Consider the following 21466-nt stretch of genomic DNA (forward strand, 5'->3'; position numbering starts at 1 on the left):
AAGAGGATATGCTCGAGTTAAGCCAGGTTTCTGACAATACAATAATGCTTGGAGTAGATGATAGCTGGTCAATTATGAGTTATCTGGTTCCTTGATGCTGCAACTTTAACAGGGAGTTTTTTGGATTCCTTATGTCGTTGTTAGAGTCAATCAAGTTAGGAATGTTGTCAATAAATTTGAGGTGTAACTGATCATTTGGATATTTCGAGTTGTGTTCTTGCATGGTTTCTTTCTGCTGGAAGTACGTGTTTTGCTGTAGTCTTGATTTTTTGGTGGATACAGTGATTCCTGTAGGTAATTTATTGGCGTTGTTAATAATCTTAAATACAGCTTGACGAGAGGGCAGTTTAACACATAGTGGTCTTGATTTATTGGCATTGAATTTACCAATTCTTCTCAGATCAACACCCTTAATATTACCAAATCCAATATTATTGAGGCAATGAGTGAGAAACTCGAAATCGTGATTATACAGCGCATGGATGCTGGGAGTGTCCAGATCAGGAAAACCATAGAACAAGATGTTGCATCTTCTTACCTCAATATTTCTGATTTCATTTGCATACGTGTTAGTCTGTTTTAGCAGAGAGTACGGATCCGAGGGTAAGCACACACAACTAGCCAAGACTCTGACACTGAATTTTGCATTCTTGTACTGCAGCCATAACATTACTTATGTCAGTCGTATTCTTGTCAATTTGAACTTGCATTAGACTAATTTTTTTTTTGATAAACGCTGCAATGAAAAAAAATGTTCCAAATTATTGATACCTAGATAAAGTTGTAGGTAGAACATTTCATTTACCACTACCATTGGAAGAGACTTTAAAAAAAATTGTCCAGATACTGATCCTTTGAATGCTAATCATGAAATGTTCATTTTAATACGAAGTAATCCGACAAAACAAAAAATTAATGACTCTGATGCAAAATTATACCAAATGCTTCAAGTATATGCTACTGCATTAGAAGTTCGTGCTCAAGACTTAGATCTAAAATGTTTTCCAGATCTATATCCATATGGAATGTTCGGGCAATATGGAGAGAGACGTACAAGGTTGAGAGAATACAATTATATAAGATCTAGATTAACTTCAAAACATTCGCAGTTTAGACTTAACATTCAGTATCTTTTTTATTTATTGTTTAATCACAATATTCGACAAATTAGTGCCGGAATTTTCCATAAATTAAATGTTGTAAATCCTCGGTATAAGTATACAGTACAAGATCTTTTAGACAAATTAGAACAAGATCAATTGGATTCAAACTTATCAACTATATTTTCTCGATTACGAGGGACTGAAGCATATTGGAAATAAGTAAGAAATGATTTAAACTGCATGATGAATGAATATGGACCAGCAACGTTTTTTATAACCTTAAGTCCTGGTGAATGGATGTGGTCAGGATTGGCAGAATATATACGTGAAGTCAACGGTTGGGAAGATGATAAAAGATCGGTTAGTGAGCTTATAGCTGTAGATCCTGTATCGGCTTCTAGGTACATACATAATAGATTTAAAGCAATGTTAGCTTATATAATGTCTTCAGCGCAACCAATAGGTAAAGTTATGTATTACTATTACGCTTGCGAATATCAAGGCCGAGGATTACCACATTATCATTGTTTATTTTGGATACAAAATGCCCCAGTTTACGGAAACGCACCTAATGAGGACATACACAACTTTATTTTAGAACACATTACATGCCGAATACCTGATAAACGTGTTTCTCCTGAACTTCATAGACATGTTATGGCTTATCAACAACATAAACACAATAATTATTGCATGCGAAAGAAAAAAACTAAAACTGGTTTTAAAACCGCATGTCGTTTTGGATTCCCTCGCCCAGTAAAATCTAAATTAGTGTTGAGAAATGTTTCAGTGGCTATTGCTAATAAAAGAAAATTAAAAAATAAAAGTAGGTTTTATGATTTACCTCGATCGCGAGAAGAGCAATGTATAAATGATTATATGCCTGCTCTTCTGGTAATTTGGGAAGGAAATAATGATGCGCAATTTATTTGTGAGTCTTCTTACTTGTTAACTAAATATGTATCGTCTTATGGAACTAAAGGAGAAAAAAGCACAGTAGATTTTTCTGATATACAATCAAACAAAAATCTCTGCAGTCGCCTTTGGTCTTTTTCAATGCGGGCTTTAAATCACAGAGAATGTGGAGCAATTGAAGCAGCTGATACACTCTTAGGATATCCTCTTCATGCTAATGATAGCGATACGATAATTAGATGTAAGAATGATTCGAAATAGAAAACTCAAACCGTTTAAAGAAATTAAGAATCTTCCGCCAGAATCAACGGATATTTTCTACGATTCTTTCATTGACAATTATTATTCAAAAAGGCCAATGCAATTAGAAGTGCTATGTTTGTATGATTTTGCTAAATGGTTTGATATCATCAAAAAAAAGCCAGTATACAAAGCAGAATATTACGAAATGGATGGAGGTATATTTTGTAAAAAAAGAAAAAAACCTTGCCTCATTAATCATTGGAAGTACAATCCCGTAAGTGAACCAGAATTTTATTACTATTCGTTATTGTTATTATTTCAACCATGGAGAGATACTGATGAATTAAAAGGCGGAGAAGAATCATATACAAATGCATTCGCAAAAATACAATGCAAACTCGCCGAAGCAATGAAATATCACGATAAATGCGAAACAATTAAAGAAGCTATGGAAAAGACGAATGAGATAATTCAGAATCAATTATTAGAAACTCAAGAAAATGATGATAAATTCAAATCAGACAATTTACCAGAAGGTTGCATCCCAATTGATGTAGAAAATGCTATGAAAGATTTCAAAGTCATGGCTGACAAAATAGCTATGAATAAAGCAGACATAGAAAACTATATATTAAAGTTCAATGATGATCAATCGAAAATTTTTAACATAATTAGAAACGTTTTACAATCTGATAATACTTTAAGAATTTTTATAAGTGGACCAGGTGGCACTGGAAAAAGTTTTCTTATTGAAGCTTTAGTCGCGTGGAATAAAGTCATTTGTCAGATGGATACGGCTGTTACAGCTCCTACTGGAATTACAACATACAATATTTCAGGCCTTACAATCCATAGACTCTTGCACTTACCTGTAGAACATGGCTGCACAGCAAAATATAAAGAATTATCACCTGCAGCTTTAAAACAAGTTAGAAAAAGTTTACAAAATGTCAATTTAATTATTATTGATGAAATATCGATAGTGTCAAATATTACACTTATGTATATACATTTGCGTCTCACTGAAATATTTAATACTTCTGATTGTGATGACGGTTGGTTTGGGAAGATAAACATTATTGTTTTTGGCGATTTATTACAGTTACCACCTGTTCGTGAAGGATTCGCTTTCGTTGAATTAACAAAAAAAGAAATTGACAAATACATTGGTTCTATTAATTCCTTCAATTTATGGACTTTATTTGAGTATGATGAGTTAACCATTAACATGCGACAAAAAATGATAAAGAATACAATGCAATACTTTCGAGAATGAGACTAGGTTTTGTATTAGAAGATGATATAACAATATTGCAAAAAAGACAATTGACATTCTCTACTGCAAATTATATTGAAATGTTGTACGAACTCTGTGCATACTATGATAATTTACCTAATAATACAGTATGTTTGCTACCTACTAGAAATATGTGCAATATTCCGAATGATGCAATGTTACGTAGAATAGATTCCGATGAAATAAAACTTGTAGCGAACGATTCTTTCGAATGTCTGAAAAATTTACGAAAAAAGATTTTAAAAATTTTGAACGAGGATGACGATAATGCATGCGGAATCGAACGTATAATTACAATCAAAATTAATTCAAAAGTTATGATAAGGAGAAATATTGATGTCTCGATTGGATTGGTGAATGCAACCATAGGAATAGTTACTTCAGTAACTAAAGATAAAAACGATGAAGTTACTAATATACGTATAATATTGCAGAATGGGATGGAATATTCAATACCTCGACTTGAATATAAGTTTGTTATTATGGATAAGGTATATATAATACGTCAACAGTTTCCAATCTGTAACAGTTATGGAATAACTATACATAAAAGTCAAGGTTTAAGCTTAGAAAATGCTATTGTAGACGTAGGCAATTGTATATTTAGTTCTGGCCAAACTTATATGGCCTTATCGCGAGTTACAAAATTAGAAGGTTTACACATTATTAATCTTGATCCTTCATCTATCAAAGCTGAAATATCCGCTATTCTTCAATATAACGATTAATGAACAAATATCGCCAGGATCTTCAAGAATTGAATATGCCAAATTATTGCCAATTTGATCGACCAAGGGTGATTCAAGATCATCGATGGTCGGTGTCGAAAAATATTTTAGATATTCAAAATCAAAACAGTAAATTAAATTACATCTCTGAGAGCTGTTGGAATGGTTTAAGAAATGATGATCAAATATCCTCCTATGCAAATGCTTCTGTACAGAGTTTATTCCATTCTACAACAGTCAGAAGATGTTTATTGCAATTTAGAGGATTTGATTTACTTAAATCTGCGTTTAATCAATACATTGCGAAAGCTGATAATATTATGGCATTGAGAGAATATGCAGAAAGTAAATATTCCTTATCTGAGCAGCAAGATGCGGCAGAATTTATATTGCATCTATGCAATGCCTCTATATTTTTACAAAATGCTATTAAACATGAAATAAATACCGTGACAAGGTGCCCAAGTTGTGACGAACGAAATTCTTCAACGACCTTAAATTACATTTTGCCACTTGCTTACCCGAAACTTCCAGCAACTATAGCTTGCAAGAAATTGTAGATTACAATATAGGTTTTTGGAAAGAAGTAGAAGGAAATTGTAGCAAAGCTTCTAGTTGTAAACGACAAAAAAAATGAATATTCATATAAAAAATACAGTTTTAATTTTACAATTGATATTATTCACTGTCAAGGATAGTGCTATTATAAAAAATACTACGTTTCGAATTAACAATATATCGAGAGATATAATTCACATTAATAAAAAAAAGTATAAAGTTATTAATGGCATATTTCATCGTGGAAGTTCTATCGAATCTGGTCATTACCTAAATATGGTACGTCAAAATAATCTTTGGTTTGAAATAAATGACATGCAAATTAAACAGAGATCATGGCCACGTGGAGCAAAAGATGCTTATATACTTTTTTTAGAAGAAATCACAGAAAAATAATATACCTACATAGCTTAAAACATTGTGAAAATTAATATTCGAAAAAAATGTTAAATAATGTGTGAGAGTTCTATTGACTTTGTAGTAAACTAATGAATTAGTGTTTTTATAACTCTTAAAAAATTGTGAAATATTTCTAAAAAAAACCTTCAACAAGGTATAATTTTAGCAAGTACAAATTTCTTTATTCCGATACATCAATAAACTCTTAAAAGAATTGAATTCTTAAAAAATTGTGAAATCTTTCTTTAAAAAAACCTTTAACAAGGTATAATGTTGGCAAGTATAAAGTATCTTTATTTCCGCTCTAGAAAAGTTAATAGACTTTAATGTTTCAATAAAATATTTTATTGCATCTATTTTCTTTTTCTATTCCATTTTATTTTATGAGATACTATGATCGTCTAGTGATCAAGTAACACGATATTTTTTCTGAATGATATTAAAAATTCAGGCTAACGAAATGAGTGAAATCAATCAATAATATGTCAAGTATTACTTACTGCTAAAAACGTCACTTTGGCCAACAGTTTACCGATAAGCATTGATAAGCATTTCTACCAGGGCATCTTCTTAAATCTGTACATTTGTATAAGTGTTTGCAGCTTTCAAAGTTTCTGTATATGTTTATAAATATACGTTAATGAATATAGTGAAATCAGTTTTATATATGTCAAGCATCAAGCGTTATTGATGATCAAGCTGTCAGAAATCACAGGGGCTCAGAAAAATTCTAAGTAACGACTATTTTCATGTATTTTGAGCTGCTGAACAATAATCCGACGGTATTTTTTACCGATACCTCAAGCGCTCGTCCCTAACCTCAACAAACACCCCCCAAAATTGCTTTTTCACGCAGTTGAGAGGTTTATCCTGTGATCGAAGGGAGGAAAATTTTTGAGAGAGAGTATTTTTATGTATTTTGTGCTGCTGAACGCGAAACCGGCCGTCTTTTTTACCGATACCTCAAGCGTTCGTCCCTAACCTCAAAAAACACCCCCCAAAATTGCTTTTTCACGCAGTTGAGAGGTTTATCCTGTGATCGAAGGGAGGAAACTTTTTGACAGAGTATTTTTATGTATTTTGTGCTGCTGAACACAAAACCGGCCGTCTTTTTTACCGGTACCTCAAGCGCTCGTCCCTAACCTCAAAAAGCCACCCAAAATGTCTGTTTTATGCGGCTAAGAAATTTACGTCTAGAGGAAAATTATTGACGAAGGCTATTTTTATGAATTTTAAGCCACTGAATTCGAACACGACGCTTATTTCTTTTGGTTTCTATTAGTTAAGTACATTCGATTAAAACCAAATGCCTTTAAAACCTAAATAATTAGATGGGCGTACCTTTACTTTATACCTGTTAAAAACATTTTTGGTCGTGTATACTGATTCATGGATTCAAAGAAATAAATAGATGAAATAGATTGATTCCTTTTGGAAAATGATTGAAATACCTGTCATTTTAGAAAATTTATTGATTTAATTAACTCGATTACGTCAATTCCATATGGCGTTCATAATGACCAAATATTACTAAACTTCATAAGTTATCAGAACAAAGCCCGCGTTGTAATTGAATTTATTCTGAAAAGCCTTAGTTGAGATATTCTGAAAATTACCAAAATAAAAAAGAAATTTAGCTTTTTAGCTATAAAATTATACTAAAAATAGTAGAGAACCGTAAAGAAGCATGCTTTACAAGAATTTACAGATTTCTACCCTTTTATATTTTTTTTACGTATTTCACATTTTGTGCAATCAAACATCTTTTCTAATTTTTTATTTTTCAGCAGTTTATAACGTTTTTAAAGTTTAAAATTTTTTTAATTTATCAAATTTAGAAATGTTATTAACTGCAAAACAATGTAAAAATATAATAATAAAAATAAATATAAAAAAATGTAAAAAGTGTATGATACTGTAAAAAACGGTAAAGCATAGTCTAAATACAAACAATCTTTTATAGTGATTAACTATTTTTATTAGAATTTTATAACAATTTACAGTGTACAACTTTATAACATTAAATAAACGTTTTATCAAATTAATAAAATCCAAAAAGTGCGGACATTCGATCGTTTATTTATCGTTTTTTCCAATATTTCTTAAACTTTCATTTCAGCGCTTCAAAGTGTGGCATCCCTGTTGAAATTAATGACGTCATTGACTGACGTCATTAAATGACGTTAAATTACGTCATTAGATGACGTCATTTGAAGCTACAAATTGGAACCTTTTATGACGTCATTATTTTCAACAGGTTGTACTTCTAAATACTTATACTCTTAAATACTTCAAAATTGATGAAATGGTTGCCTATATAGGTGCTACCATCCGGATGGTAGTACGGAAAATGGGGGCTAACGCCAAAGAAATATTGTTTTTTAATTATTGTTTGTTTAGTAAAATTATTAAAAATTATTATTTTCTTAGACATTAGCCCCCATTTTCCATACTACCATCCGGATGGTAGCACCTATATAGGCAACCATTTTATCAATTTTGTAGTATTTAAGAGTATAAGTATTTAGAAGTACAACCTGTTGAAAATAATGACGTCATAAAATGACGTAATAAAAGGTTCCAATTTGTAGCTTCAAATGACGTCATCTAATGACGTAATTTAACGTCATTTAATGACATCATTATTTTCAACAGGGATTAAAAGTTTTTAAAATGTTTTTAGAACCGTTTCATGTTAGGGCTACATTAAAACATTGACTAAACATATTTATTATTTATTTTATCATTATTATTGCCAATAAGATATTATGTTTGCAGTATACTTAATACTATCAAAATTTTGTAATATTTTGATACTTGCTAATGAGAATTTTTATTGTAAAAAATATTAAAATATTTAATTATATTTTAATTTTAAATATTATGACATATAGTAAAGTTAGTTTACTTTACTTAATTTTTTTTTTCAAGAGATAAATAGCATTATCATTTTTGTTAAATAAACGAAAACAAGTTAAAAGATAATGTTATAGTACCTGCACCTTCGGTCTCGCTTCGCTTGCGGTAAACATATTTTTCTAATCATAATTTTTATAATAAAAAATTTAAAAATATCTCTAAATTATGTTATCTATTGTAGGAATTGCTCAACTATTATATTTAAAATATGTTTCGCATAAAACGCGTTTTATCAAACTATGATAATATTTTGATACTTCGTTGCTTTGTATGTTTATTTGGAAATATAAGTTACAAAACCTTCTCATTGAAACAACTTCATTTGCTGTCCAATGCAACCAACAAAGATTCTATACTTTAAAAATTATTCTAAGCTTATAATTTTTAATTATATTAATTGAGTTGTACTTGCTATATATCACTATGTAAACGTTGCAGACGCTACTCTTGTCTTTGATATATTTTCTGACGGTAACGTTTTAGTAAAAATTGTATCACACGTTGTTTTACCCAGAATTCTTTTAAAATATTTAAATCAAAGTTTAGATTATTATTCTCATTTATTAAATTTTGATTTCAAGTATATTTAAAATAATATTATTTTGTATACTATTGTAGTCCAGAATCTTTCTCTATAGTTTAGTTAGATAATGAAACAAGGCATTGTAGTTTTATAGCACTTTCTGAATGTACTACTCATGATACGGCCGCAGTTTATATTTTACAAGAAAAGATTATTTCTGAAATAAAGAAAAGATTCCCAAAAATGAATAAGATTATATACGTCACAGATGGTGCAAAACAGCACTATAAAAATAGATATCAAATGATGAACTTGGTTAATAAATGAGTCAGATTTCCAAATAATGGAGGATTGGCGTTTCCATGCTATGCTCATGGAAAGGGTTCATGTGACGGAGTAGGAGCCAAGTTAAAAAGAGAAGCTACTCATACCAGCTTGCAGGCCAAAGCTACGGAAGCGATTTTAAATTAAAAACAAGTTTATGACTGGGCGACAAAAAGTTGCAAACAATAACATTCTTTCACTATTCCGAAAAAGATTACGAAAAAACTTCTAGATCACTAAAGAAAAGATTCTCAGCTGCACCGTCTGTTACAAAAAAAAATACTGTGTTTAGATACTCTAATGCACCAAGTCCATTATCAACAGTACAATATTAATAATTGAATTTAAAATATGTTCAACAAAATAATACAAATATACAAAAATAAAAGTAATAATTAAAAAACTTAAAAAAATAAAAAAAACAAAGTAATGCGGGCTTTGTAATAAAGACAGTCTCAACCCTGTAAAACGCAAAGAGCTTTCATAGGAATCAATAAAAAAATTGCACAGTATAAACCATATTATCAATAATCAGTTACATTATTTAAGTGCACTGAAGTAAAAGTAAAAAAATAAAATTTAGCTTCGAGATCAAATTCAGTGGACCAAAATCCATAAAAATAGCCTTCGTCAATGATTTTCCTCTAGATGTAAATTTCTTAACTGCGTAAAAAAGACATTTTGGATGGTTGTTTGAGGTTAGGGCCAAGCGCTTGAGGTATCGGTAAAAAAGACGGCCGGTTTCTTGTTCAGCAGCTCAAAATACCTGAAAATAGTCGTTGCTTAGAATTTTTCTGAACCCCTGTGATTGCTGACAGCTTAATCATTTCGTAAAGTAGTAATTTTTTAAGGTTAGAGAACGCGTAACTCCGTCTGGGAACAAAATTTTAAAAAACGACCCTCCCTAATTGAAAGTACATAAGAAATGCTAAATTTTCCCATATTTTAAAAAATTTTTAGATCAAAAGGAATTTTGGGCAGAGCTTGGTGTTAGGGTAATAATAAATTTACCGAACTAACAAAGTAATGTTGTATGATTATGCGGATGATAGCTTACTCTCCCATACGGGGGAGATCAGTACTTCGCACTGATTGTCGGGGCGAGGCTGTTTGCGTGATGATAAAACACCAAGGAAAATTAAATTATTAACGAGAACGACTTACTTGTGTTTGTTAACGGGGATGATCCAAAGGTTGACGATCAAAAATCTCAAATCAAGTAATCTCTTAGACTCAATTATTTCAGAAAATTCCTTTATTTGTTTCTAGATACTTCAAATAATTTTCAAATGGAATGAGACAAAATTTCGGTAAATGATGATCAAGACGGAATCACAATTAAGACTAAACTCCAAATTAAAGACTCAGAAATATAATTATAAAATTGAACTCTTGAATAGCGTCCTTACTCTTGGATCGCACACACAGGAATGAAAAATCGGGGGAGGCGAAGCTTGAAGAAAGCGTCATGGCTTTCTCCTACGCAGGGTCTTTACTTCTCCTTCGCACTTCAGTTTAGCCGCGCTCTCTTTCTTGCTCATTAGGCCTTATGGGCCTAAGTACGGTCAACGGCTAAACTGCAGCGTCGACTGTGCACGCGCGCTTTCAGCCGAGGGAGGAGAAGTTTGTTTTGGTTTAGGGTTACTTCTTGCGCTCGTTAAGCGTCGAAGTTTCTGGATTTTTCCTGCTGTCTTTGTTTCATTTAATTTAATATTTCTGAATATTCATCCAGTAACTTCGTCACTTAACATCCTCCCCCCCCCCCTTTCAAACGTTTGTCGTCCTCGACAAACGATTATACCTAAGGGTGAGTGGTCTAACAAGGGTGACACGCTGGCGAGCCAAATTTAGACGTTTCTCTCTTATCTTTAATGGTATAAGGTGCTATTTGGAAAATTGTGGATTTAGGGTAGGATCAAGCTTTTTGATTTTTTGTATCTGCTCTAACCTGCAGATATTGAATTGTGCCTATGCTTTGAATTATTTGTATGGTCATGCGTCGTTTATTCTTGGACCACAATTGGATCCCCTGAACAAGCTCTGCGGTGTTCGTTCGATGAAGCAATGACGTTGCTTTTTCCTTGAATGTTCAGAACATTCAAGTTCATGCATGTGTTAGGTCGGCTTTCCTCAAAATAAAAATATATATATATATATATATATATTTTGGAAGCTATTGGTAAGCAATCGGCAAGATTTCTTTCTCATTCCTTTTTTATATTAGGCTTGTCAACTTTTAGCTTGTTTCAGGATGATGATATGGGTTTGGGTGGATTGTTTCTTTGTTGTTCTTTCTCTTACCTTGTAAGCTTGGTTATGGCTCTGCTCCGCGGTCACACAAACTGTCAAGGGTAGTCTCGTACAATCTAGACTTATTTTTGAATCTAACTTATGTGTTATTGTTAGTAATACGTATCGCTTTATTTCTGTTATAACCTGCTACTAATGTTTTTATGTGGATTACTTTTTGTTATGTGTTCGCTTATCGCTAATCACTTATTTACTAATTTTATATTTCATTTTTTTAGTGTGACTTAATAAATAATTCATTTTGTTATTGCTTATTCTCTAATATTGATATTATTGTATATTATATTGTTTTGGGTAAGGGTCTATTTTAAGAAAAAAGGTATGTGGTTCTACATTTTTTTTTTTTTTTTTTAAGATAATATGTTTTGAAAATACATTTTATTTTGACGCAAAGCAATGATGGAAACTTTTACTGGTATGTGGTTCTACTTTTTTTTTTTTCTTTTTTTTTATATGAACTACTTACATCTAACTTAAAGCTAACGTCGCAGTGTCGTCTCTTAAAAACTAGTGTCTAATATTTTATTGAAATCTATCTTCTCCATTTCCTTCCTGATTTGTTCTTCTGCTGCGGCACTGGCTCTTGTCGGTCTTTGGGTTTCTGTATGTTGTCGTCTCGGTTGCTCTGTCCGCTATTGTCTCTCTTATATTCGGCGTCTGGCGTTCTGTCTGGCTATTTCCATTTCTATGGGATCCTCGTCGCTGGATGACGTGTAGTCTAAGTCTAATGCCTTATGCACTGACACTGGTGTTGTCGTGTTGGATGTTGTTGAGCGACTTGTTGCTTGCTCGTTTGCCTGTTCACTCGTGCTCGGTTGTGGTGTCGATGTTGTCTGTCTTGGGTCCTCTTGTTTTTTGGTCGTTGATGTTGACTTTTCATTTAGTATTCTCTGTCTTAAGTGAGGCATGCTGCAGTTCTGTATATGGTCGTCGAATCTTTGTTTCGGAATTTGGTCTCCGCATAGGAAGTGAATCATCGGTTCGTCTGTTCTTGGCGTCCATTTCCATTTTACTATGTATTTCTGTGGTCCGTTTAATTTGACGTCTATTGCGTCAACTTTGTTTGTATATGTTATGTACTCTACTTTTCCTTTTGTCGTACTGTCCGTCTGTTCAATGCTCACTGTCTCTCCAAACACTGTAAAATCTGTTTCTAATTGCTGTTGTGTGGTGTCTGGTGGTGCTAGTATGTATAATTTTGTGTTGTTGCCGGGGTCAACGGTCCAAGTTGTTGATTTTTGTTTCTGTTGTGTTGTGTTTTGTTCTTTTTCTGTCTTTTGCTGTGCAGTGGATCGTGTTGATGTGTATACTTTGTTGTAAGCTAGTCTTGTCGAGTGCGCCATTTGTGTCTTTTCCATAGCCTTGTTTGCGCTGTCCTGGTTTTCAAATTGGATGAACGCAGTGTATCGTCCATTTTGTCCGTCTTTAGGCTCTAAGTGTCGTACGTCTGTGATGTTTCCGAATTGTTGGAATGTCTCTGTTAAATTTTGTCTTGTCGTATGTCCGGGTACTCGTGCACATATAGTATCTGGTGTTTGTACGTATTCTATTGTTTTCTCCCGATTGGTTTGTTGTTCTGTCGTTGGTCTTTGTATGTCATCGTTTATTTGTTGTATGTGTTCTTTGTATTTGTTGATTACTGTAAGCGCATGATTTTTCATTTGGTATCTAATTATTATGGCTTTGATGTCCTTGTTTTTCGTTGCGTAGTGTTCGGTGTTGCAGGGCCCATGTTGTCTAAATAATGCTTCTGCGTCTATTGTCGTACCTATATATGTGGCTGTCACTTTGTAAGCGTCTATCAAATTTATTTTGAGTAGCTGTACATTGTCTTGCGGGTTGTATGTATGGCGTAGTGCTATGTTTGGTTCATTAATAGTGTAAGCTTCGATATCGTCATTGTTGGCAGGTCTTTGGAAGTCGTTATTGTCATTGCTGTCAGTGTTTTCGTTTGTAGCAATTCTGTCATCATTGTTAATGTCGTTATTGTCTGGATCGTCACTGTTGTCCGTAGAGTCGATGTCATCAGAGTTCTCAGAACTGTCAGTGCTGTCAGTGGCGTTTGAGTTAGTAGAATTTTTGGAAGTGTCGGTGTTGTTGCCTGTCTCTAGGTTGTTTGTCGGTTTATTAGTTTCTACGATGTTTGTTTCTTGGTCTGTCTGTTTGTTCAGTTCGTAATCGCGTAGTAGTTGTGTCGTACCTGTGCTTGTCCTGTACGTTATTGTTAATATGGCTGTGGCATTGTCAGTCCTTTGATTGGTAATTCCGAAGCTCTTAGTATTGTTCGATCCGTATTTATTCAGTAATGTCATAACAACAGGTAGTTTCCCTGGTGGGCCAAAACGGATGGTGACGTGTTTTGAGTTCTCATCAAACTCGATTGACTCGATTATGGTCTTGAAGATTTAGTCCATGTCTGTAAAAGAAGATATGCAAATTCGTAGAAGAGAAAAAAAATTTTAACATTTTTATTGAGTGGGGTATTCATGGGTCATATTGTGGTCAATCATTCATTTTCTCATTCACATTTGTTAATTGGTCCTGTCTGATTGCTTACTTTTCTAATCTATAATCATGTCGTTATCATTTAGGTCATCATGTATTACTTTGAGGGTCTCGGGTGTTTCGGATTTATGTTGATTCTGAGCATTTACTCTGGCATTTTGTACTGAGTTGCTGGTAACAGGATTTTCTTCTCTGTTTTGTTTTTGGCTCTCCAGCCTGGCTATTTTTTCTTTCAGTTCCAATATGGTTTCTTTTGAAGGTTGTAGTTTGTCTAGAGGGGCTTCATCGGTTTGTTCTTGAGACCATTTTGCTTGTTTTTTGCAAGTTACGTCGTGCAAGCTGTATATTTCTGCTTCTATCATTCTCTTGCATTTTTCGTGGAACTTTGTGGTGGTGTTTCCTTGTGCAATGCGTGGGAGTCTTCTTGGCTCTGCAAGGGTCGCCTTGTATATCGGGTCACGTTCTTCTTTTGCAATTCTGGCTTCTTCTTATGTGAAGTACTGCACATATCCATACGCTAGGCGTCCTTTCCTGTCTCTGGCCGTCTCGTAGTAGGCTAGGGTTCTAAATTGCGCAAATTGTCTAAAGAACATCTCGTCCTTTTCTCTGTCATTTCCGTCCCAAGGGAGTAGGCAAAACAATCTGTTTCTGATTACTTGCGTTTGTGCTTTTTGGTTCACTACGTGGATTTCAGATCTAATTGTTGGCTCTTCATTCGGAGTAAGGTCGATCAATTCTCCTATTGGTACTTTGGGGTTTGAGATCGTTGTGGGGCCCTGGTACGGTGCTGCTCTTCTGCTGTTTCTCTTCAATTTGTTCTGTTTTGCTAACAATGATCTGAGTTCGTATGCTCTTTGTGTTTCTCTTTCCGAGCTAAATGATATGGTGATCTTCTTGGTCTCTCGTTCGTATCTGTGTTTTTCTACGTAAGCGTTTTGAGGTTCTCCTATTTTTTCAAATTCTTTTACTATGTTCGATAGCGGAATGTCTACATCACAGAACATTGATATGGTGGTTCTTGGTCTCGACTCCATTCTGTTTCTTTCTTTTTATTTTTTTTTTATTCTGTAATTAGATTATGTTATCGTCATTAATAATATTTTACTATACGCTGTTTGGCTATGTACAAGCTTCCTGTAAAAATTCATGCTTACATTTTGGTTAAAATTTGGTGAATTATGAGCATTCTGCTTCTTGTTTCGGTAATAGTAACATTTTCTTTGTGCTTTTTGAGGTTTTACTTTCAAGGGTTTTGCGGTCTAAGTGTGGGGTATTGGGACTTTCGCGACTAATTGAGATATTTTCGAGTTCGAATTCTTCATCATTTGAGATGAGTTTTCGTCTCTTGTCATTTCTTTTGGGTGGTGGGTGGGCGTGTTTTTTGTTGAGACATTGACAATTGCCGAGGCATTTCATCTTCATGATTATTACTACTATTATTGCTATGATAGTTAACTGAATAGTCACACTTCCGTATAGTGTTGTGTCATTTTTATAATTCTGTCTTTTGTGTTCGCTTATCTCTTCTAACTGACTCATTATTTCGTGTAACGATTTTCCGTCATTATTAGCTGTATTGGGTGTTAATATCTTTGTTTCTTCTAAACTATGAAATTCTATGTCGTTGTTTTCTTTATTTAGGGACGGGTAAATGTCTGTTATTTTGATGTTTATATCTGGTTTGTATAAATAAGTGTATTCTGTGTTTCTGGTTATCTCTCCGGTTATTGTGGCTTCTGTAGTCGTTGCTATGCATGTAGGAGCTACGTGCACAATTCCTGCCTCTTTTATTGTTATTTTGGTTTCGTGTTTGTTTTGGCATATAATATTTAATGTTTCTGGTTCAACCGTGGATTAAAGCCATGATTTATCATATTCTAAATATGTCCATTGGGTCTGTATGTTCATCCTGTAGCGTATATCGCAGTGGTTGATTGCTTTGTGGCTGGGATTTAGGAGTAATGTTATCTCACAGTCCCTGGATTCGGGCACGTTCCTGAGTGCTCCTAGGATCGGGCATATATCTGCATAGTGTGTCGTGATGCATGTTTGTCTCTGTTCTTCATTGAATTTAATATATCTTGTATGGTCGTAACTGCTAGCTATGTATTATAGCTATCAGTTACGACTATGCTTATAAAAGCTTGCCCTATTGTTTTGTTTTTCATTATCTGTGGCACTTTGATTGGGTGCATTCTGTATAATTGGTACGGCATTCGGTCTACTAGTGGTAGATGCAGCACGGCTAGCGTTCGTTCGTTTTGGTGTATGGCATCGATACTCGATATTTTGGCTAGTTCTTCTGCCCTCATGTGCTCTGGTGGTATTGGGAATTCTAAGTCTCGACTCACTCTTTTTACGTCCATGTTGATTTAATGAAGTACATCTTGTTTCATGAGTTCTGGGTGCATTTTTCCTTGTTTTAGCTTTTGTAAAATTGTTGATAGTTTCTCGTTGCTTTTGATGACGTGGTCTAATGTTGATTCCAGTCGTTTTACGTATATCATTATTTTGACCTGGTAATTCATTTCTTCCTTTTCTCGTAGCACACTTTTGATTGTTTTTGTTAACTCTCTTTCAAATCCTTGTAGCACTTTGTAATGGTTGCTGGTTATGTTGTATAGCTCCTCGAATTTTGTTGAGATTATATGAGAATTGTTGTCTATCAGATGCACTATTTTGGTTTGGTCTACGAAGAGCTGGTCTATATTTCTGTTTATATTCTCCACTTCGTCGTCGGTCACTAGTCCAAACAAACTATTGCTTATACTTCCTACTATGCCTAGTTGCACTAGTCTTTTTGCTCTGATGCTTCGTGGATGTCTCGCTGTTGGATATTGGATGTGTCCTAGACTTGCTATTATCTCTCTTATTGTTTTTTGGATATTTGTTAACTCTTGCTATTGTCTCTCTTATTGTTTCTTCGATATTTGTTAACTCTTGCTCTTTTATTTCTAGTAGGTCGATGGCTAAAGCGTGTCGGCATTTCCTTTCTTCCATTATTGTTTTACAGGTTTGAAATACGTCTTTGTACAAACTTCTTGCCCTGAATGACCGCATAAAATCTTCCACGTTGATGTAAATGTTGAGTTTCCGTGTTGCTCTTTTTATTCTGATCACGTCCAATTTTTCAAAATATATTCCAGGATTGGGGTTTAGGGATTCTATTTGGTATACGGGTTCACACTTGTTCTCGTTGAGTAGATTGAATATTATTATTAAAATATTTAAAATTCTCATCCTGTAACATTATTATTAATTAGATGAAAGAGTCTGAATCATTATCATCTGGCTTATCCTCTACCGGTTTTAATTTGTCTATATGTTTTCTTATGCGTTTGCCGTTAGGGTATTCCAAAATGACATTTTTCCTACCTAAAAATTCAATTATTTTCAGTGGTTTATTCCTATAAGCATCGAATTTACTTACACGGGGTTCATTAATTAGCCTCGCATACCCGCCTACCTTACCCTTAAATGTTTTAACCTTTTTATCGTATCTTTCTTTTGTTTTGACCGTGTTCGCTATTTGGGTTTCGCCTGCTAAAATTTTCATTTCCTCTAATCTTAATACTAGATCACGCATATAAACATTATATGTTTTTAATTTTTCGTCAGACGGTATTCTCAAAGGGAAACGCGCTATTCGCCCGTAAACTAGTTAGAATGGGGTGAAGTTAGTTGCTGCATGTACGCTGGTGTTATAGGTAAACGTCGCAAATGGAGTTAAATGGTCCCAATCGTCGTATCTCTCGGTGTATATTCTAATGAATTCTATAAGTGGGGCGTGGCTCCTTTCTAACGACCCATTTGTTTGCGGTCTATATCCTGAAGTGGTGAGATGATTAATTTTAAATAGTTTGAGTAGAGATTCGACTATGTTGGAAAGGAAACTGGTGCCTCTGTCTGAGAGTATGGCTTTCGGTGCTCCGAACTGGCAAACGAGATACTTTGCTAGTGCACCAGCTATTGTGGTGGCATTGAGATTCTTGATGGGTATGGCTATTAAATATTTCGTTAAATTACATTGCATTGTTAAGAGATGACAGTTGCCTCTTGGAGTCATTTTGAGTTTTCCAACTGTGTCAATTGAAACTTTGTCAAATGCTTCTATTGGATTGTCCGTGATTATCATTGGTTCTCTTGTTTTGAATCTTTCTATCTTCTGCTCTTGGCAGCTTGCACATCTTCGAATGTAGTCTTGAACATCATTCCTGATTCCTGGCCAATAATATCGTTCTCTTATTTTTTTGGTAAGTTTGATTGATTCCCTTGTGTCCTCCTGTTAGACTGTCGTGAAGGTGGCTCATTATTTTTTTTTCTGTGTTTTTCAGCTGGTACTTCTGCTTTTCCGTAACACATTGTCACTCTTATTCCGCTTTGATGAAAATGTTTGTAAATCATCTCTAAGATGGCTGGTGACTCTAATTGGTCTAATATGTCTCCTTTTCTTGCTACTCGGAAGCTTTTGATTTCTTTGTTGACGAGTGTTTTTTTTTAATTCTGAAGCGCCCTGTTTAAATCTTCCATTTTGATTACGTTGAAGTATTTGTCTTTTATTATTACTGTGAATATGTGGTGCTTTTTAAATGGTGTGACTAGGACTTGTCCCGTTTTTAGTTTCTTACTTTTGATTTTTAATAGGTCTATGGCTCTAATTTCTACAGTCTAGTCACAGACCACGTGTTGTCACAGTCTGCTGATAGCAAATGAACAATGTTGTCTCTTTTGTGCGTGAGGCATTCTCTTATGGTAATTATGTTGTGAGGAATTTTCTTGAATTCTTTGGTTATGTGTGTCGCGGCATCCTCCGATTCATGATCATTTCCTGCTGGAGTATAGTTTTTGTTTAGTGGTTCCATGTCTGGTGGTGTGGGCAAGAGGAAAGGCATTGTCACTTCAGGTGGTTTTGAAAATCTTATATCTATTATTGATCCTTCTTCTGCTTCTATTTCACTTAACACTCCTAATTTTCTTCGATTTCTGATTTTATCTCTCGGCGTACTGTTGGCTGTAGGTCTGTCGCTTTTTATTGTTGGCATCACTGACAGCGTTCTTCTTGGTGGTGGCCTTATTATGTCAGTTACACTTTCAACGTCCGATTCGTTTCCTGTATCATCTTTGTTTGATGTTTCTTGTAGTTTTTGTTGTACTCGTTTTATTAGTTTTTGAACACTCTTTCTCCATACATCGTCCACATTCGCCTTATCGTCCGTGTAAAATCGTGGATCTGATGTGTAAATTGCTTTGCGCACATCATCTGGTACATGATCATCATCTGAGAAGTGCGAGGGTATCTTCATTTGTATTTCTATTTCAGTGCTTGATTCGGTTGTATTGGTACTTCTATCCATCTCATATCTCTTCAAGCTTTCTTCAAACTTTCTACTTGCTTCTTCTACTGCTTCTCTCGTGAGAGTTGTTTTGATCGATAGGTTCTTTATGGATTCTTCGTCGGTGTTTTCTTCGTTCTGGGATGTTTCTACAGCGCTTACTTCTATGGCGATGTTGCTTATGGTCTTGTCTTGGCTTTCGCCTGAGGAAAACACCTCTTCGTCTTGTGGCTCTCCTTCTGTTGTTTCTGACTCTTCGTCTTGTATTTCTCCTTCTGTTGTTTCTGACTCTTCTTGTCGTAACCCGCTATACCTTGGGTCAGGTATTGGAGGTTTATCCAAATCACTGTCTGCATTGGCTGTGGATGATAGCCATGATCTTCTAGATGGGTTAACTGTCATCGATGTATCCGAATCTGCATCGGTCGAACTTTCGGGAACTTTTCTCTGTTTTACAGCAGTGGCTTTGGATGTTGATGCTTCGGTCTCTGCTGGCTTTTCTATCTTTGTTTTTCTTCCTAATACAGCCGTCTTCGGTACTTTTGATATTGCGCCTTGTTTAATATACTGCCCCACTGGACTCTGTGTTTGCGTGCGCCTTCCTCTGGTTCTCTGTGCTATTACGCTATGGTCTAGTTTGGGTGCTTCTTTATTAGTTTTGGAGCCTATTGGTCTCCCTCTTCCTCTGGGGTTATTTGTTATGTCACCCGTTGATTGTATTCTGCTTCGTGGCTGTATTGTTACTTTGGATGATGTCGTGGCACTTGCTGATGATTTTTCTTGTTTCTTTTGTTTTTCTTCTATGACCATCACCTTAATAGTAGGTAGATTCTTATTTATTTCTTCTTCAGTCATTTCTGGTGGGTTTCGTGATAGCGCATCAGCGTTTTTATTTAATTTGCCTGGTTTATATTTGAAGGTATATTCGTATCCAGTGAATCTGAACATCCATCTCATTAGTCTCTGTCCTGGATCTTTTCTGCTATGCATCCAGTTCAGTGGTTCATGATCGCTCACTAGTGTGAACTTTCTGCATAATAAATATGGTCTAAATTGGTGTAAAGCATATAATACAGCGAGACATTCCTTTTCTGTAGTCGAGTCATTTCTTTCGGCTTTGTTGAGGGCTCTGGATAAATACTGTACCGGGTGATCAAAACCGTCTTTTTCTTGACTGAGTACGGCACCGATGGCGTAATCAGAAGCATCCGTAGTTAGTGTAAATTCTTTGTCGAAGTCCGTAAATTGCAAGATTGGTTCTTTCTTCAAACATTCTTTTAGTTGCTGATAACTGTTTTCACACTCTTCCGTCCATTCAAATTTCACATTTTTCTTTAATAGGTCATTGAGTGGCTTCGCGATTTTTGCAAAGTCTTTTATGTATTTTCTGTAGTACCCAAACATGCCGAGTACTTCTCTCACATTTTTCGCATTTTTACGTGTGAAAAGTTTTGCTATGGCTACTACCTTTTCTGGGTTTGGCTCTATGCCCTTAGCGCTTATAATGTCTCCTAGGAATCCGACTTCTTTTCTAAAGAACTCTATTTTATCTGGTTTATATACTATTATATCGTCTAAGTAAACTAGCATTTCTATGTTCTGCAAACCTCTGAGTACCTTCTTCATTAGTCGTTGGAATGTAGCCGTTGCATTTTTCAATCCTTCCGACATTCTGGTATATTCATAATGTCCGGTTATTGTGGTGAAGGCCGTTTTGTAACAATCTTCTGGGGCCATTGGTATTTGTTGGAAACCACTTGCAAGGTCAAAAATGGAAAAGTATGTGGCTCCTCCCAATTGATCCATTATATCAGCGATGTTGGGTAGAAGATAAGCATCTCTGATTGTCCTTTTGTTGAGCTCTCGAAAGTCAATTACCATTCTCCATCTCGGATTTCCGTGACTATCAGGCTTCTTCGGTACTATCCATATTGGTTAAATGCATGGTGAGTTTGACTCTCTGATAATTCGGTCTCGTAACTTCTTTTCCACACTTTCTCTAACCACTTGTTTGTGTTTCGGTGTGCCTGTATTGTTTCGTATTTATTGGTATATCGTTCTCTAAATGTATGTGATGCTGAATCATGTCTGTGCATGGTAGCTTGTCTCCAGCCAATAGAAATCTTTAGTTCTTCTCTATTTAGGTGGCTTCTTCGAATAGCTTCTTTCACTCTCTCTAACCGTTTGATTTTATCTACTATGATTTCGCCATCAAAATCACTATCTGTCTCTTCTAAGAATTCTGGTTCAGTCTCGAACGATATGAGTTCTTTGGCATCAACTTCTATGGTAACATCGTGCTCACTTGT

At 34.7% G+C, this 21466-nt stretch overlaps 2 protein-coding genes across 2 annotated transcripts in view; one reads left to right on the top strand and one right to left on the bottom strand.

Moving 5' to 3' along the window:
• Ndufa5 (NADH dehydrogenase (ubiquinone) 1 alpha subcomplex, 5, 13kDa) overlaps window positions 1–21466 on the top strand; it is a 120941-nt gene that overhangs the window by 56513 nt on the left and 42962 nt on the right. The window lies entirely within an intron of this gene.
• LOC116416238 (uncharacterized protein DDB_G0283357-like) lies at window positions 11964–14186 on the bottom strand. The gene is made up of 2 exons (XM_031923920.1): window positions 13926–14186; window positions 11964–13715 (listed from the first exon to the last, which is right to left on the bottom strand). The coding sequence occupies exons 1-2, from the start codon at window positions 14184–14186 to the stop codon at window positions 11964–11966; spliced, it is 2013 nt and encodes a 670-aa protein (XP_031779780.1).

Source organism: Nasonia vitripennis, assembly GCF_009193385.2.
Source record: "Nasonia vitripennis strain AsymCx chromosome 2 unlocalized genomic scaffold, Nvit_psr_1.1 chr2_random0002, whole genome shotgun sequence".
NCBI lineage: Eukaryota > Metazoa > Arthropoda > Insecta > Hymenoptera > Pteromalidae > Nasonia > Nasonia vitripennis.

Excerpts from the sequence above, each read along its gene's own strand:
- LOC116416238 (XM_031923920.1), bottom strand. The coding sequence starts at position 14,186 with ATGATAGAAGCAGAAATATACAGCTTGCACGACGTAACTTGCAAAAAA. Across the intron at positions 13,716-13,925 it reads AAACACCCGAGACCCTCAAA|ACCATAATCGAGTCAATCGA; the intron begins GTAATACATGAT and ends TAAATCTTCAAG.